This window comes from Arachis ipaensis, chromosome B9 (genome assembly GCF_059453495.1).
Source record: "Arachis ipaensis isolate K30076 ecotype BB chromosome B9, ASM5945349v1, whole genome shotgun sequence".
NCBI classification, from domain to species: domain Eukaryota; kingdom Viridiplantae; phylum Streptophyta; class Magnoliopsida; order Fabales; family Fabaceae; genus Arachis; species Arachis ipaensis.
In genome coordinates this window covers 157,237,597-157,256,256 of record NC_142444.1, presented here as the reverse complement: position 1 = coordinate 157,256,256, position 18,660 = coordinate 157,237,597, and the positions used below count along the sequence as shown (strand labels likewise).

Genomic DNA, 18,660 nt, shown 5'->3' with positions numbered 1-18,660 from the left:
TTTGTAACGAAGAAATTAATGAAGAGTAATCAATGAATTTGCATGCATGGATGGGAGGAAAGGTATGGCTTTGGCATAGCCTCCAAGTTTAATTTTATTTCCTAGGTATTCTGTTGGAGTCTCCCGGTTACCCTCACCTGTATCCTTTATAATGCTAGAGTCCAGTGAAGGGCTACCGTGCTTTTACAACCTTTTTTTTTTTTGTTTTTCATGTATACATGCATCATTATGCATACATGTATAGGATGATCTATTATATATTATTAAAAATAAATTTTTTTAATTAATAATATAATTGATATAATATGTTTTTGAACGTGTTTTTTAATTTATTTTATTTGATTTATTTAAATACGTTAATTAATTATAGGAATTAAGGTTTAAGAATTAAGATTCAAAGTTTAGATTTTAATTTTAAATTTTAATAAAATCACTAACTAATGTATATTATTCTTTAGAGTATTGGGTTCTTCATGGTATTGTTGGGTTGATACGAAGAATTTAAGGTTTAGGTTTTTTGTTTAATTATTGGTGTTTAGGATTTTTTAATTAGGGTTTAAGATTTAGAATTTGAATTTATTTTCTAAAATCTATTTTTAACCATAAACAACTTTTTGTTGTATTATTACGGATAAAAAACAATGATGGACTTCGACTACTAATGCATAATCATATCACCTTCTAAGAAATTGCACCGTAGATATGCATATCGAGATTTTTGTTTTCAAAATTAACACGAAAAGATAAATGTGTTATTTAACCTTTAATTTTTTTTTTCTTTCAACCATAGTGAATAATGCTATAAACTATAGAATGGTTTGTGTTTGTAGATTTAATAAACGAAAATATTAATGTATTTATTGTTATATTTCTAAGAGTTAAACCCCAAAATGGTCTTTGAGATTGGCGTCGTGCACTAAAATCGTCTTTAAGATTCCAATTGCACCAATTACATCTCTGAGATTGAGAAAAGTGCACCATATTAATCTCTGACTCATTTTCTATTAATGACATGATGACATGGCTTGATGGCGTGGAATGTAATTGACATGTGTCACTTCATGATTTGGCCACGTGTAATGATATGATGATGTGTTGATCAGTGACACGTGTCATGCTGATGTGGATTGTTGAGCCACGTGTCACAACAGTATTCGTCCACGTGTCGTACATTATGTCATCATTGTAGATGCACCAAATTAGTCCCTCACTTTGCATTAAGTGACTCATTTTAGTCCCTGAAATTGAATGTCGTGCACCAAACTAGTCATTTCACCAATTTTTTTTATTTTTTTTAAATTTAAAATTTTCAATATCTTGGATGCACTAATTTCATTTCTATTTTTTCGTATATAGTTTAAATACAAGTACTTTCATAAAAAGTTTTAAGATTTTAGTTTTAATTATATAATTTTTTTAATAATTATGTTTAATATTGGTAAATTTTGTAATATATAAGTATGTTATTATAAAAAAATAATTATATAATTGATTAGACAGATTTTTTTTAATCAAAAAACATGTATTTTAATAAGAAATTAATAATTAGAAACATCTTTTTTGTTCTTATGAAATACACGTTTTCGTTATATGTAAATGAGCTAGATTGAAGGAATTTCAAACACCCTCACTACCATCTTCAACCTCTGCAGTCTAGACGAAAGAGGTCGAAGATGGTAACGAGAGAAGCTTGAAATGCCTTCACGTCAACTCCAAAACGGCGGTTAGGGGTATCCGTAAGAGAAAAAATATTTTATAAAAGCTCTAAAAGAGATCGTAATGGTAGTGAAGGTGCTTGAAATGCCTTCACAACTTCACGTCAACTCCAAGTCGGCGGTTAGAGTATTTGCAAGAGAAAAAATATTTTATAAAAGCACTTTTATTTGATTAACATGTGAAAAAATAGAATTGAAATTAATACATTCAAAAATATTGAGAATTTTGAATTTATAGAAAAAAATGAGAAAAAAAACTGGTGAAAGGACTAATTTGGTGCACGATATTTAATTTTAAGGACTAAAATGAGTCACTTAATGCAAAGTGAGGGAGTAATTTGGTACATCTACAATGATGACATAATGGGTGACACGTGGACGAATACTATTGCAATACGTGGCACAAACGGATACATGACCAAATAATATTGTGACATGTGGCGCAACTATCCACATTAGCATGCCACATGTCATTGGTCACCACATCATCATATCATTATACGTGGTCAAATCATGGAGTAACACGTGTCACTTACAGTCCACGTCATCAAGCTTCGTTAATAGAAAATGGGCCAAGGACTAATATGGTGTACTTTTGTCAATGTCAGGAATATAATTAGTGCAATTAAAATCTCAAAAACGATTTTAGTGCACGACGCCAATCTCAGGACCATTTTAGGGTTTAACTCTTTCTAATTATAGTGCTTAATTACATATATGAAATATATTTGTCTATATATTGTATGTTCTATTATTTATGTGCACGTTTCAATTATATATGTTATATAATTATGTCATACATCTATTTTTTTTAGTATTTTTACATTTTTTCCTATAATTTGATACAAGAAAAAGACTACTAAAAATAAATAATTAAAATAGATATATGTCACTTATAAATAATTTTAAATATATTCGCATATCATGTTTATATATATACATATCCTCACATTGTATATGTAATATGTCTATTACTTTAATTTTTTTTTTCTTCCTTGTATTTATTATTAATTAGGGGTTGTGCCTTTCCTTGGAAATCTTGGAAGAACGAAGATTATTAAGCTTAAGCATGGGGTGATGATTTAATTTGCACCTTACTTTTGTCATTTACCTTGGAAAAATACTCTCCCATTTTCAAATTTTTTGTTTCTTTTATTTTTATTTTTATTAGAAATATGAAAATAAGACCACAAGAAAAAATGATTATATGGACAGCGATAAGCCGATAACAACACTTATTAAAACATGTAACAACAATCATGGTGGAGTGTTTTGCGACCACCTTGCAGATTCATCAAAGCTTTTTCATGCAACATTGATAGTTGATCCATTATTCATGCCTTGTTGTGGGGTATTATTAGAGGTCTCCAAATTACTGTAGCAAATGACTTCTCCACCATTGTTTTTGAATCTGATTCTCAAGTGGGCGATCAACCTCGTTAGAGAAGAAAGTGCCTCGTCTCATCCTAGATATCAAAATTGTCGCTGATCGGATCAAAAATTTAAGCTGAAGACACACATTCCGTGAAGCTAATAGCATTGCTGATTTACTTCGCCAAAAAAGGACAAGAACTTCCCCATGGCATCCACATCTTTGATGCTCTCACGACAGATATTCAACATGCTCTGTATCTTGATGCTCGTGGTACCCTTAGATTTAGAGGAGTTGATTAGCTTTCTTTGCTTAGTGTTGTTTTTTTTACTGCATTTCTCTTTTTGGGGTCTTTGACCCCGCTGATTAAAAAAAAAAAAAAACATGCAGATGATTGCATGATTTTAAAAACAAAGGCTGAACATTAATTATCTTTTTTTGGACAACTAAGATTTTTGGACTGAAATGTTAATATAACCGAAAAACAATGACTGATAAAAGAATTTTTTAAAATGTCTTAAAAAATATATATAAAAAACTAACTTTTCATTAATTAATATTAATTAATTTTAAATTTTAACTTTATAATTTAAAAATTAGAGTATATAATTTAGCATAAACAAAATAATCTAAAAAATTAATATTGATAAAAAAGAATTAGTTATCTAACCTTTTTTTATTATTACATTACTTTATTAAAAATACATGCAATACAACTCTTAATATATATATATATATATATATATATATATATATATATATATATATATATATATATATATATATATATATTTTATTTATAAGAGATCTGCTACACATATAAAATTTTTTGGTATATAAATTCATACAAGTTGGCCCAAACCCAACAAAAACGACCTTCAGTTTAGATTGCATGTAAACATGTGCTTTCCTAACTCTTTGAATAATGCAAACGGTTCTTTTCCCTCAATCAAAACCGCAACGCTCAAGATTCAAATAAGGATTAAAATCTCTCAAAAATTTCTGAAAATCGTCGCGAAAAGGAAAAGAAGTTGCGAAGCTGAATTCGAAAAGAATTATGAGAAAATGAAATAAGAAGATGAAGAAGCAGCAGAAAATGAGAAAGAGGAAGAGTTTTGAATTATGCAAAACTTATCAGCGTACATGCACCGAAAATTCTTAAACAACACACTCAAATATCTTTGTGTTACACTTAAATTTGTTGCAAATACAGAAAAATATTTCTCTAATACTGCATTTTTTTCTTCTTTTTTTTTTCTTTATTTATTTATTTCTTTTAGTTGAATGAATATAAGTCCATCATCTTCCAAATAATTTTACACCATTATGTGTTTTTTCTTCTTTTTTGTTTGATTTTTTTTTTGTTTTTATTCTTGTTAAAAGAGTAAAACAAGAAGAAACTTGAGAAGATAAAACAAAAAAGAAAAGATAAATAAGAAAATAAGAAGAAGAAAAAGATGGTGATGATGATGAAAAAAAAAAAGAAGCATGAGAAGATGAGGAGGAGGAAGAGAAAGAGTTTTGAATTATGCAGAACTTATCAGCACACATGCACTGAAAATTCTTAAATAATACACTCAAATATCTCCGTGTTACACCAAAATTTGCTGCAAATACAGAAAAATATTTTCTCTAATGCTGTATTTTTTTTTCTTCTTTTTTCCTTATTTCTTTTAGTTGAATAAATGTAAGTTCATCCTCTTCCAAGTAATTTTGTACCATTATGTGTTTCTTCTTCTTTGTTTGATCTTTTTTGTTTTTGTTCTTGTTAAGAGAGTAAAATAAGAAAAAATTTGAAAAGATAAAACAAGAAAAAAAATTAATAGAAAAAAAAAAGATGATGATGATGATGAAAAAGAAAAAGAAAAAGAAGTAGCGGAGGATGAGGAAGAGGGAGAAGAAGAGTTTTGAATTGTGCAGAACTTATCAGCACACATACACTGAAAATTCTTAAACAGTACACTCAAATATCTTCGTGTTACACCGAAATTTACTGCAAATACAGAAAAATATTTTCTTTAATGCAGAATTTTTACATTACATTCAATTCAAACCATCAACAATGAATAACAATTTTCACAAACAAAAATAACATTATTCACCTACAGAATTATAAATTACTAATGAAAATATTAACTGGAATTGAACTACACCTCAGCCACTTGATTGGATTCAAAATAATAATCAACTTCGTTCTTGTTCAATTGACAATCTGAATTTGAATTATTCATGATCTTCAACAACGAGATAACTGTTCAAAACTGATTTTAGAGTTTAATTTAAAAAACGTAGAAAACAAACGAAGAGAAACGCAGAGATGGAAGAGAACGTAAATCGAAAATATTGAGAAAATTCAAAAACATAAACGAAATCCTTTCAAAAATTAGTTAGAATTAAGAGACGCGTGAGGTGAATTAAGGTAAAATAACTTATATAGACTTATATGGAAAAATGACTTATATATGGAGAATCATTGTATTTATAAATGTCCTGAAAGGAAAACAGATTATGACCGTCTTCAAGGTAGTTCCCTTCTGTTAAAATCGCACAGCCACCAATTTAGAGGGCAACTGGGATGGAGTTTGCGGGGTCCAAACAAGAAAGATATGTATGATTTGATATATGCCAACATGCCATGCGCCTAATAAATACGAGTATCAGTATGTAAAACAACTATGCCAACATGTCTAAGCGCTTCAATCCAACCAAAGAGATTTCAGCAATCAGCATAACTGCATAAGTATCTCTGATAAGGGCCAATCAATTATCATCACCCAATTCAAATATCAAGATACTAGTTGACCAAAAGAGAAAAATCAAGATATTACATGAATGGCCAAGGGAATAAAAAATATATTAGAGGAAATAAACAAAGATTAAAACCACGAAAAAGGACTTGACACTGCTATCAAGATACTAGCTAATTGACCCTTTTCTTCCGCAATTTGGACTAATGGCTTTGCAAGAATTAGAGTAAAGTTACCATGCAAGATTCTAGTACAATAATGCAAGCAACCAAGACACTGAAATGCAAATGGTCTAGAGAGAAAACAAGCTTTTCAAACTAGATAGTAGAATATATATGAAGTATGAACATTGAACAGCAATAGTTATCACCATCAAGCTAAATTGTTTCAGGCATTCTCCTATTATACAGCATAAATATTGAATTACATATTCTCCAAAATTAGAAAGCAGTGGACAACGATCTGAGAACACTTTCCTTCCCTTAAACCCTAACACCCCCATATCCATATCTAACAAAAAAAAAAAAAAAAAAAAAGCGCACCCTTGTGCAAATTAACCCTGTTTCAGATGTGAATGAAAGCAATAAAACAAAGTTTCAGGCCTTGCCAAAGTCAGAACCTTGTTGTTGCTGGTGGGTAGCTAATACAATGCCCTCATTGTGGTGCTTCTCCCAGCCACCAGTATCAGCCTTGGAGTGAGCCCAATAGTACAAAATGGAGGCCAACATGGAGATCAAAGTAAGGGCAGCACCGGCGGCGAACACCCCCTTGCGGAGGGTGGCGCAGGACAAGTCATTTACCCCAAAATACCCTCTGTATTTTGTGTGATATGCGTTCCTCGCAGACCCTGCCAACAAGCATGACTCTGCTCCCAGAAAACTAATCCTGATTTTGTAGTCCCAATATTAGAATCAAATAAAAAGAATCAATTTTCTTCTAATCAATCTATATATGATTTTCATAATCCAATCGAACACTATCTCAGCTCAAACATATATTGAAAATCCAAACTTTACTCTCTTCAATTTGTCATTTCTCATTCCCTAGCCGCAAATTGCATAATTAATCCATTCACATAGTTGAGAATTATGAGCTTTCAAGTAATACTTCTGCTTCATATGAAATACGATTTAAATAATTTTATAAGTCAACAAGAAGAGGAACTGAGAGTGAAATTCAGGGAAAAGATTTTTCGATAAAAAAAAATAAAAAATAAAAAAGTACGAAGGAGGAATTACCAAGAGAAAATGAAGAGAAAGACGGCACAGGTGGAGCGGGCGCCGGAGACGAGGCCCTTGCCGCAGCAGAGGCATCTGGTGAGGGCGTTAACGATGGCGTGGCTGATTAATAGGAGAAAGAAGGCGGAGAGGCCGTACACTGTGGAGGCATCGGTGGTGTAAACACAGTAAGTTCTGTCGTCATACTCATCGGGAACCACTTTCGCCTGCAAAACCAGACACACAAAACGGAAGCACTTCAGCTTAGACCTTAATTCAATTCCACAGAGAGAGAGAGAGAGAGAGAGAGAGAGAGAGAGGTGTACGGCGCTACGACGTCGTTCGGCGCCTACGGCGAAGACGAAGGCGATGAGGTGGAGGGCGATGAGGATGACCAGAATGGGTAAGGAAACCGCCATCGCCGATCTGCTCTCTGCTGCTTCTTTTGCTTTCACACTTCACTTTGCAGCTTCCACTCACTCACTGTGCCACCTGCTTGTGTTATCATAAGTAATTACCATATTTAATTTCCCATTTTTTTTTTTTTGGAATAGTTGAGTGACCAACAACTTTTTAAAAAATTGGCCAGTATTTAACCATAAAAAAAAATAAAATGATCTCACATTATTGAATTTAATTTCATACCATTAAAAATATTATTGATGGTTAATTAATGATTACAAAACACAAAAATTATTGACCTCCTAGTACTCTTCTTTTTTTTTTTTTTTCTTCTTTATCCTTTTCGTCCCCTGTTTTTTCTTTAAATCGGCATGTTTTCTCTTTTTCTTTTTAATGATTATTTTATATTTCTTCATGGAGAAAAAGATTTCTATGTTAGTTTCTTTTTTACTAACACAATCCATTTTATGCTCATCATAATTCAACGATGATTTTTTTGACTAACATCGCATTATTTGACTATTAGTCAGTTACTAAAAATGATTTTGATTTCTCCTATTTAACATACGGGACCGTCAATACATATACACTGATACACATATACAGCGCTAAAAGTTGAGACACATTCCCTATGTTTCACACTTTCACCTAAACATTTGGCCATTTGACCATTTTTACTCCGTAGAAGTAAATATTTATTAGGGTAAAGTATCAAATTGTTCTCTATGTTTGGGAGTAATTTTATTTTGATCCTTAAGGTTTAAAGTATCTTATTTGAATTTAAAAATATTTCATTTAGCATTAATTTAGTCCCACAGTGAGTGAGATTAAAATTAAATAATTAACGAAATATCTTACATAAAAATAGTACAAAAACAAAATCGATAATCTGAAAAACATGTACAAGTTTCAGAGACACAAAATCAACCGTTGATACATCAATACATTTATTTATTATTTTTTTTATAATATAAATAAAATATTTTCTATAAAACTAAAGAGAATGATAAATAAATGTATTGATGTATCAACGGTTGATTTTGTGCCTTTAGAGCTTGTATTTGTTCTTCAGATTATTAATTTTATTCTTGTACTGTTATTATATAAGATATTCCGTTAATTATTTAAGTTTGACCTCACGGACTAAATTGATGCTAAATGAAATTTTTTTGAATTCAAATAGGACACTTTAAACCACTAAAATAGAATTACACCTAAAAGTAGGGACCAATTTAATACTTTGTCTTATTTATTATATTTGTTTCATGTTTTATTAATAAAATTACGTGAAAGAAAAGAAAGACCAACATTATAACTATTTCGAGATTAACGTCGATGCTCTTTTTGGCGACATGGGCCCTTGAGTTTTGGGAGATTGGGGGATTCTAGGGAAAAATTTTGTTTTGTTCTAGTTCTAGACTTGTAGGCAAAAGCAAAAGGAAAGTAGTAAAATAATTTGTTTAAAATAAAATAAGGGATTTAAATCAAGTGGGTGGGAAGTACATGAAGATTTGATGGGGCTTAGCATGATGCATCGTTGATTTGAAGCACCCCAGTGTCCACCAGTAGGGTAGGGTAAGTAATCCGAAACTGTGTGTGATGCGACCCATTTACCCTGACCACTTATTGAAAAAGTCAATACATATAGCTGGAACACGCTTGACTTGTCGGACCACCCTTCTCCGCTACCCGGTTAACACAATTCACCAAAATTCGTTGATTCTTTACATGCTTATCGCTTCATTCACCATGTCAAGATGTTTCTCGAAATATATGTGAACGATCCCACCGAAAGAGAGAAAAAGTGAGCGCACTCATCACCAATTCATTCAACTGGAGCATTGTGATTGGCAAATGGCAATGCACGTGCTCCATTCCATCTTTAATTATATTTTTGTGGGCTTATAGAATACACGAGGCCTAAACCATATGCAGATCAACATTACATTATCCAATAGGACAATAACAAAGAACAAAAACTGGATCAGGCCCAGAAAAATTCCTAACCCAAAACTCAACTACTGATTTTCCTTTCTCTCGCAAGGAGAGCAGATTTCTCTAGATAGCTTGAGCGACTACTTCACAGGAAGCTGGTTCATCTCCGGCAGCGGAGCTTTCGCAAAGAAAAAATAGAAATACTAACCAAAACTATCAGAAGTGTTCGAGGCCAGGTCTCATCTTTGCTAGAAAGTACTTCAAGCTCATGGCTATTTTAAGAGGAGAAGTTCTTCACCTAGATGAAAACCATCATGTCGGTGAGTTTCAAATAACAAAGAAGCTAGTTGGAAGACTTTTGACAGAAAAGAATGTAAATAAGATTACTGTTGAAAAAATAATAAAGAGGATGTGGGGTGAGCCTCAAGGATTGATCATCTCAAATATGTAGGGGTGTACGCGAATCGGATCGAATCGGATCTAATATCCGCAGTTTTTAAGGTTGGATCCGATCCGATCCGATCCGCACATTTGCGGATCAGATCAGATCGGATATCGGATATATCCACAAAACACAAAAATATTTTTAAAAGCTTATTTTTATTAAAAAAATATCAATAAAATTCATTTTTTTATTCTTTTAAATATGTTTACTCTTAAAATAATATTAAACATACTTTTTTTAAATAATAAATTAAAATAATACAACATATATGATAATTATTAGTTGAAATAAAACATAAAAAGAATATTTACTTATTTATTTCTTTATTTTTGCGGATATGCGGATACCAATACAAAATCCGCAATCCGATCCGAAAGCCTTGCGGATCGGATCCATATCCGCAATTTTCGGATCGGATTCGGATAAACACCGCGGATATGCGGATCGGATCGGATCCATGAACACCCCTACAAATATGGGCAAAAACTCATATTTGTTCAATTTTAAAAACGAAGATGCTGTGAAGTGTTATGAAGAAGGTCCATGGAGGTTGGACAGGCACATGCTCAGCTTGCAGTGGTGGAGGCCAGAGCTTTCCTTTGAAGAGGTAAGTTATAATTCCCTTGCTATTTGGATTCAAGTTCATGCTTTACCTTTGGAGAAGCTAAACAAGAATATTGCAGAGAAGATTGGGGCCTCACTGGGCAGAGTGTTGGAAGTAGAAGATCCATATGTTGATGGAAATTTACTTAGGAAGTTTTTGAGGGTTAGAGTAGAGGTAAATGCTTTGGAGCCATTGAAGACAGGATTTTGGTTTAGGAGAAGTGATGGTAGCTATTCAAGGGCGTCCTTTAAATATGAAAGGTTATGTGATTATTGTTATAATTGTGGAAGGATTGGGCATGATAAAAGATGATGCAGAGATGTGATAGCAAAGGATAGTGAGAATTCAGGTTTACCAAAATATGGGCCAGACCTTTCAGTTCCGGGGCTTAGGTCTATTACTGCAGTGGCTGAAAAAGTGGGAATCAGAAAAAAGGGTGGTGGTAATAACAGTTCAGAAGGGAGTTCATCGGTGGCGCGTGGTGAAGACACAGGAAATAGCGAGTGGGTATGGGAAAGAGATAGAAGAGAAAGAGAGGCAAGTCAGGAGAAGGTAGATAGAGCCAGAGCTAAGGGTATAGGGACATGCCTACATGTTACTAGAAGGTTCTCACAACAAATGGGATTTGTACAAGTGGAAGAGGCCCCATTTTATCAGCAGAAGCAACAGATGGAAGTAGAAGGAATGAGTGGGAAAAAAGATACCCAATTTCTCGAAAATGGTGATACTCAGCACTTGGGAGAAGAAAAGAAAAAAGATAATGATAGATATGATGGAATTACAGGAGAAGAGATGGATGGGAATAGGAATCTTTTAAATGTGGAGAAAGGGCCTAGTGAAATGGAAATTGGGCCAGCTTTAAATGGCCCATTTAATACTTTGCAACAGAAAAGGGATGGAGTAGAGCCCATACAAGGGATTCATAAGCAAAAGACTTCAATAATGCAGGAGGTGGATCACATGGACAAAAATGAACGAGTTGAAGAGATCTCTCACTAGAACCAAGAAAGTACAGATGGGCCTGGGAGAAATGATGAAGCATTAGTATTCAAGAGGGCTGATGTGCACCAAAATCCAACCAAGAACAATTTTCAATTAGGTAATGAGAAAAGGGCAATCAGGAGAACAAAAAAGAGCGGGATTGAACATGAATTGGATTTAGACAGAGGAGAAATTGGAGGCAATCAGGAGGGACACAAATTTGAGAAGATCCGAGCACAATGGAGCCAAGAAAAAATGCCAAAAAGAAATGAAAAGCAAATTCACACGACTGAAGATGGACGGAGTTACATTGTTGAGCTTGCAGATGAAGAAGAGGAGGAAGAAAAGTACAGCAACCATGCAATTACAGTAACATATGAGTATGAGATTGATTTGATTCAGAGGATTGTTCATAGCTTAAGACTAAAGAGAAAAAGGGAGGAAGAGGCACAGGTACAATTAGAGGACATTACTGAAGAAGTGAAATACTTGACACAGTTTCGGGGAACAAGTAAGAAGAGAAAAATGGTCCAAACAATTTCATGGAAAGGGCAACGAATGCAAGAAGAGCATGGCAATGAAGAAGCAACAGAAGATACGAAGGCCGAGGAGGCGGGTCTAATCATGCCCCCAACTCAATCATGAGCATCATAAGTTGGAACTGTTGCGGGTTAGCGGCTTCTGCGAGAGTTTCGGAACTACATAGTCTATGTAAACAGATTAAGCCGACAATAATCTTTTTTATTGAAACAAGAGCAAAAGAAAAGACTGTAAGTAGAATTAAGAAGAGGCTTCATTTTGAAAATGCCTTTTGTGTAGAACCCCGGGGTCTGTCCGGCGGTCTATGTTTGTTTTGGAATGCAATATATAAAGTTGATATTTATTTTTGGTGTGATAACTATATTAAAGCTCGAATTGTGGATAAAGAAGGAAATATGTGGTTATACAATTTTGTATATGGTAATCCTAATTTTAAAAAAAGACAAGAGCAATGGAGGGAGATCACGGTCAATTGCAGAAGTGAAGGTGAACCTCAGCTCTTCATAGGAGACTTTAACGACGTTTTGAGTCAAGAGGAGAACGTGGAACTGCATCCGAAGCCGCAGAACCAGGTCAGAGACTTCAGAAATTTTGTAGATTCAAATGCTCTCATAGATTTGGAATTGAAAGGAGGAGGGTTCACATGGTTTAGCAATCCAAGAAATGGATTTGTGACAAGGGAAAGAATAGATAGGGCGTTGGGCAATTGGGAGTGGAGGATGATGTATCCACATGCCTATCTTTCGTCAATGCCTGCTATTAGTTTGGATCATAGTCCTCTAATTTTAGATTTGAACCCTGTGCATAATGTTAGAAGGAGTTTTAAGTTCGAAGCTTTTTGGGCTGACCACGAAGATTGTGAGAAGGTAGTGAGAAGGGGCTGGAGTAAACATGAACCTAATGGCTGCAAATGGGGGAGATTAACTAATAAAATCAAGAGTTGTAAGGAAGAGTTAAGAAAATGGAGTAGAACTACCTTCAAACGGGCAGACAAAGAGATTCATTGTTTGAAGGAGGAACTTAAAAAATTACAAGCCTCTGATTTTTTAGAAGAAAAACAAGAGTAGATGCAGAATATAAAGGATAAATTAGCTAATTTAGGGAGGCAAGAGGAGAAGTATTGGGGACAGAGAGCAAGGGTAAAATGGCTAAGGCTAGGGGACAAAAACACCTCTTTCTTCCATGCAACATAGTTTTTGATTGCGGATGGCGGCTAATGGCGGTGAGCCAAAAATCCGCCATAAAGTTATAGCGGATGGCGTTGCGAAAAATAGCGGAAATGGCGGATTACATCTAAAATACACATATATGTGCAAAAAAACATGCAGAAAAATTGCAAATAATAAACTATAAAATCTATCTATATAAGCAACTTTCTAGTCATAAAACATCTAATTAATATAGCAAATATAGTAGCAAATTTAGCAAATAAATATAACATCAAGTTCAAATCATAACTCAAAAGTCATAAGCAAGCCATAAAATAGAAGACATAAAACATAAAAACTATAAACCATCTACATTTTAGCTCTCATCAAATTCATCCAAATTAACACGATTATTATCGTGTCCCTCTACCCCCTCATCATCCTCTGATTCAGTATCATTGAATTGAATCTCCTCTTCTTATTCTTCTTCATTTTTAGAATCATCTTCATCTTCAAATTCTGGTTCTTCTTCCTCTTCCACAATTACTGCTTTTCCTTTTCCTTTTTTTGAAGCCTTAGACCCACTTGGTCCACCCTTTGCACCACCTCTTGCAGTTGCAGGTTCTTTTCTTTTTCTATTTTGTTGTCTTCTAGTATATGTCGTAGGCTCATGTCCTCCCATTGCTTTAAAAACAAGGTTCCAACTCAAAGTGTTGTCATCTTGATGAACCAAATCAGCATCATCATCCATATTATCATCATCTCGAAAGGTGGCAGTCCCAATTTCTCCCACTAAGTTACTAACCACTCATTACACTCATCAATATCATTGAGTGCAATATGGTCAACTTCATCTTTAAGGTTGTACCTCTCGATGAGTTGTTGGTTATACTTTATGAAGACCAAGCTCTCCATCCTTTCATGATCAAGCCTATTTCTTTTCTTAGTATGAATATGCTCAAATATACTCCAATTGCGCTCACATCCAGAAGCACTACAAGTCAAGCTCAAGATCTTGATAGCAAGGTCTCGCATGTTTGGAGCTTCATGCCCATATGTCCGCCACCAAAATGCTATAAAATTAAAATAAATTTGTCTAAGCCTTTAATCAAACTAAATTTATAAAGCTTTGTAAAATTTATAACAATCTTACCGGGTGAAATCTTTTTCCTCTGAGATTTTGCAAAGGATGATCCAAAAAGTCCATAGCCAGCCTTATATAGTGTTTGCTCCTCCAATATCTTCTCTTGCACAGCTATACTTGGCACCAATCTAGTGATGCACTCAAACCATCCCTTTGTAACTTCTAAATCCAATTCAATGCGAGGATTATCATAAAGCAACTCCGGATTCAGAAAATGACCAGTTGCATGCAACGGACGATGAAGTTGGCAATTTCATCTGTTGTCAATGATTTTAAAAACTTCAGAATATTTGCTCACATCATTAGAAAATGTTTTCATGATGCATTCCTTTGCCTTATCCATTGCTTCATATATATAACCCATTGGCGGCTTCTTCTCCCCATCAACAAGTCGAAGCACCCGAACAAGAGGCCCCATGATCTTAAGGGTGTACTTGACATGATTCCAAAAGGAGGGCCTAATAACAATCTTTGTTGCCTCCCTCCCCTTTGCCTCCCTTGACAACTTATTCCTTACCCACTCATCCGAAGTGAACATTCTTCTTAGATTTCCTTTCTACTCATAAAGCCTTTCCAAAGAGAGAAATGAAGTGGCAACTTACCGGCTAGAACATAGTTGCTACTGTTGTCAGTTACAACTTGAACAACATTTTGCTCCCCAATTTCCTCAACAATACCATCAAGAAGCTCAAACATTTTTTCACCCGTCTTCACATAATCAGAGGCATCAATAGACTTCAAAAACATTGTCCCAGCAGGAGAGTTTACAAGAAAATTGATAATGCTCCATTGTCTCTTATCCGTCCAAGCATCTGACATAATAGAGCAGCCATACTTTTTCCATTGTTCCTTATGACCCTTCAACAAGTCTTTGGTGTATTCTAATTCCTCATTAAGGAGTGGCACCCTTAGAGCATGATTAGTGGGAGCAGGTAAATTAGGACCAAAGCTTCCAACAGCCCACAACATTTCTTGAAAACTCTTCAACCTCACTGGATTCAATGCAATCCCAGCTTGGTAGAACCACCGGGCTATGTATCGATGAACTCTACGAACCGCTTCCTTATTACATGCTTCCTTGATATTCTGTTGCCTCAATTTCTCCTTTTTGTTTCTTGCAATGGCAGTTTCGGGTCTTTTCATAAACAAGTCCATTGGACCTCTCATAGAACTTGCCCCCCCCTCTAGCTGCTGCCATTGGAGTTGGATTTGGAATTTCATCAATTTCTTGAGCATCTTTCTCTGACAATCCAAAACCCAAACTATCTAAATCAAGCTCCCTAGCATTGACACTATGTTCCTCAGTGCTTGCCGGCGTAGAACTTTGTCTTCCTCGATTTTTTTTTCTGGTTGTAGAACTCCCATAATTCAGCAATAACATCCTTTGGGACCATTTTACATCCAGCAACATTCCCAGGCTTAATCATTAAGTGCTCCTTTGCCCGTGTAATTCCTCCTCTCGTAATTTTTCTACAAAAATTACATATGGTGTCATTGGTATTTTCCTCTTCTACAGCAGTAACATATTTTCACCCTGGATCAATCCTAGTGGCACGGACAGCAGCTGCAGGACGAGCAGCAGTTCCAGCAGCATGGCCAGCAGAGGCAGAGGCAGGGGCAGGGGCAGGGGCAGGGGCAGAGGCAGGGGCATCAGAATTACGGACTGGTCTAGAAGTTGACATGATAAACTGAGCTGAAAGGAAAAAAATTGGAAGAAGAGAGGTTTATGAGGGAAGAGAAGGAGAAGGAGACAGTGAAGTGAGTGAACTAAATGAAAAAAAAGGAACGGTAACTTCTACAAACCAGAAAAAAGAGGGAACTATAGTGATGAGCGGCGGTGACCACCAGCGGTGACGGTCGGCGACGAACAGCAACAGGCGGCGGCGATGGGCGGCGAAGGACGGCGACGGGCGATGGCTAAGATCGGCGGTTATTGGAGGCAGAGAGAAGAGAGAAAGAGCCGTTTTGGACGTTCAGAGAGGAAAGCTCGTTTTTGAACTACAGCGGCTGAACGTGGGTTACTTTTTCATTTAGGGTTTTGCAGAATTACCCAATTACCCTCGATTTTTTTTAAAAAATTCGAAAAAACCCGCCATTTTCTTTATTTTCAATGGCAGACCGCCATGGCACCACCGCAATTGCGGCGCCTTTTGCCCCGCCGTGATAAGCACGTCGCGGTGGCCTACGTATGGCGGCGAGGCCAAATCCCGCCACGCCATTCCGCCATAGCGCCGCCATGGCCGCTATTTTAAAGCACTGCCATGCAACCACCATTCAGAGAAGAGATAGAAATAGAATTCAAAAATTGAGGGATGCCTCAGGGCAATGGTTGAATTGCAAGGAAGAAATAATGGAACACATTGTTAATCATTTCACAAATTTGTTCACTTCAACAAAAAGACAGAATTTTGATCGCACCATTAGAAAAATCCCTAAGAGGGTTACAGAAGAGATGAATAACGAGCTGCTGATGGAAGTTTCAGATGAAGAAGTTAGAAAGGCAGTATTCAGTATGGGAAGTCTCAAAGCACCTGGGCCTGATGGTTTGAATGGATTGTTTTATCATAAGTATTGGAATGTCATTAGCAAGGAAGTGTGTGAAGCAGTGAGAAGTTTCTTCAAAAATGGATACATACCGGAGTGTATTGGAGAAACTACAGTTGTATTAATACCCAAAACCAATAACCCTGAAAGTCTTAACCAACTAAGACCCATTAGCTATTGTAATTTTATTTACAAAATATTGGCAAGGGTCATAGTTTTAAGACTTAAGGGAATAATGGAGAAAATAATATCACCGATACATAGTGCATTCGTGGGAGGGCATCTAATTCAAGATAATTTGGTCATTGTGCAGGAAATATATCATAGCCTTAACAAAAAAGGTAGGAATGGATCTCAAGATATGGCGGTTAAATTAGATATGAACAAAGCATATGATAGGATGGAGTGGGACTTCTTGGAACGGGTCATCACAGCTTTCGGGTTTCATGAACGGTGGGTAAGATTAGTGATGAAGTGTGTTAAAAGTGCCAATTACCAGTTCAAAATCAATGGGGAATTGTCAAGGAAAGTGAAACCACAAAGAGGATTACGACAAGGAGATCCGCTTTCGCCCTATCTTTTTATTCTTGTAGCGAAAGTGTTTACTATATTAATGGAGGAAGCACAAAAAGAAGATAGAATTTCAGGCCTAAGAATTGCCCCAACAGCCCCAACAATTACGCATCTTTTATTTGCAGATGATTGCATTATTTTTGCCAAAGCAAAAGAAGAAGAGGCTTATCAGATAATAACAGTCCTTAATGAATATACAGAGGCCTCGGGGCAAAGAATAAATTTGGATAAATTTGGTATTACTTTTGGACATCAAGTCTCAATACACACAAGAGTATGCATTGAAGAAATACTAAATATGTCATCGTGGGAATCCCCAAAAAAATATTTAGGACTACCTGCAATTTGGGGAAGATCTTTAAATCGGGCTTTGTCGTGGATATAAGAGAGAATTTTGAACAAGCTTGAAGGATGGAAAGAGAGGTTACTAAACCAAGCTGGCAAGGAAATTCTGATTAAAGCAGTTGTGCAAGCCATACCAGCTTACGATATGAATGTGATAAAATTTCCCAAGCAGTTTTGCAAGAGAATCAATTCAAGAGTAGCGCGATTTTGGTGGGCGACATCCGGAAAGGAGAGAGGTATTCATTGGAAGAATTGAAATATAATAAAAAAGAGCAAGATCGAAGGGGGATTGGGCTTCAAGGACTTAGAAATGCAGAATATAGCGCATCTTGCAAAACAAGCATGGAGAGATTTAAAGAATCCAGATGCAATTTGGGTAAAAATCCTACAAGCTGTCTATTACCCAAAGGGCAATTTATGGGAGGCGCAGGTTGGGAAGAATTCTTCGTGGATATGGAAAAGCATTTTGCATGGACGAGAATTGCTAAGGAGGAAAGGAAAATGGAGTGTTGGAAATGGGTCAAAAATTAATATATGGAGGGATAATTGGATAGCTGAAGTAGGTAAGGTGCTGGGGAATGGTAGACAAGATGATCAGAAAGTTGAAGAGCTCATTGAAGAGGGAAGGGGTTGGAATGAGAGCAAAATCAGAAGCATGTTTTCGCCAGAAATTTGTGATGCTATTATTAGAACCCCAATTAGTTTTGTGAATAAGGAGGATAATTTATACTGGCCTGCAAGAGAGGATGGTATATATACCATAAAGACAGGTTATTTCGCAGCAAAAGGAGAATTTCAATCTCGATATCATGGGAACCCATCCACAAGTGATGCTAGGAGGGAGTTATGGAAAGAAATTTGGAAAATGGAAGTTCCCTCTAAAATCAAATCATTTTTGTGGAAGGCAGCCCATGATATCGTGCCGGTAAATTCAAATTTGTACAAGAA

General features: G+C 35.4%; 2 protein-coding genes and 1 pseudogene across 2 annotated transcripts; 1 reads left to right on the top strand and 2 right to left on the bottom strand.

Moving 5' to 3' along the window:
* Window positions 1-6,143: 6,143 nt before the first annotated feature.
* On the bottom strand, window positions 6,144-7,595 carry LOC107619404 (aerobic coproporphyrinogen-III oxidase (DUF1218)). Its single transcript, XM_016321684.3, has 3 exons — window positions 7,378-7,595; window positions 7,073-7,278; window positions 6,144-6,719 (listed from the first exon to the last, which is right to left on the bottom strand). The coding sequence occupies exons 1-3, from the start codon at window positions 7,468-7,470 to the stop codon at window positions 6,431-6,433; spliced, it is 588 nt and encodes a 195-aa protein (XP_016177170.1). The 5' UTR covers window positions 7,471-7,595; the 3' UTR covers window positions 6,144-6,430.
* A 4,464-nt stretch (window positions 7,596-12,059) lies between these two features.
* LOC107616160 (uncharacterized) lies at window positions 12,060-13,025 on the top strand. The gene has a single exon (XM_016318155.1). The coding sequence runs from the start codon at window positions 12,060-12,062 to the stop codon at window positions 13,023-13,025; it is 966 nt and encodes a 321-aa protein (XP_016173641.1).
* Window positions 13,026-13,245: 220 nt separating this feature from the next.
* On the bottom strand, window positions 13,246-15,405 carry LOC148546908 (uncharacterized; annotated as a pseudogene).
* Between the last annotated feature and the right edge of the window lie 3,255 nt (window positions 15,406-18,660).

Excerpts from the sequence above, each read along its gene's own strand:
- LOC107619404 (XM_016321684.3), bottom strand. The coding sequence starts at position 7,470 with ATGGCGGTTTCCTTACCCATTCTGGTCATCCTCATCGCCCTCCACCTC. Across the intron at positions 7,279-7,377 it reads CCGAACGACGTCGTAGCGCC|GCGAAAGTGGTTCCCGATGA; the intron begins GTACACCTCTCT and ends CTGGTTTTGCAG. Across the intron at positions 6,720-7,072 it reads TTTCTCTTCATTTTCTCTTG|GATTAGTTTTCTGGGAGCAG; the intron begins GTAATTCCTCCT and ends CTACAAAATCAG.
- LOC107616160 (XM_016318155.1), top strand. The coding sequence starts at position 12,060 with ATGAGCATCATAAGTTGGAACTGTTGCGGGTTAGCGGCTTCTGCGAGA.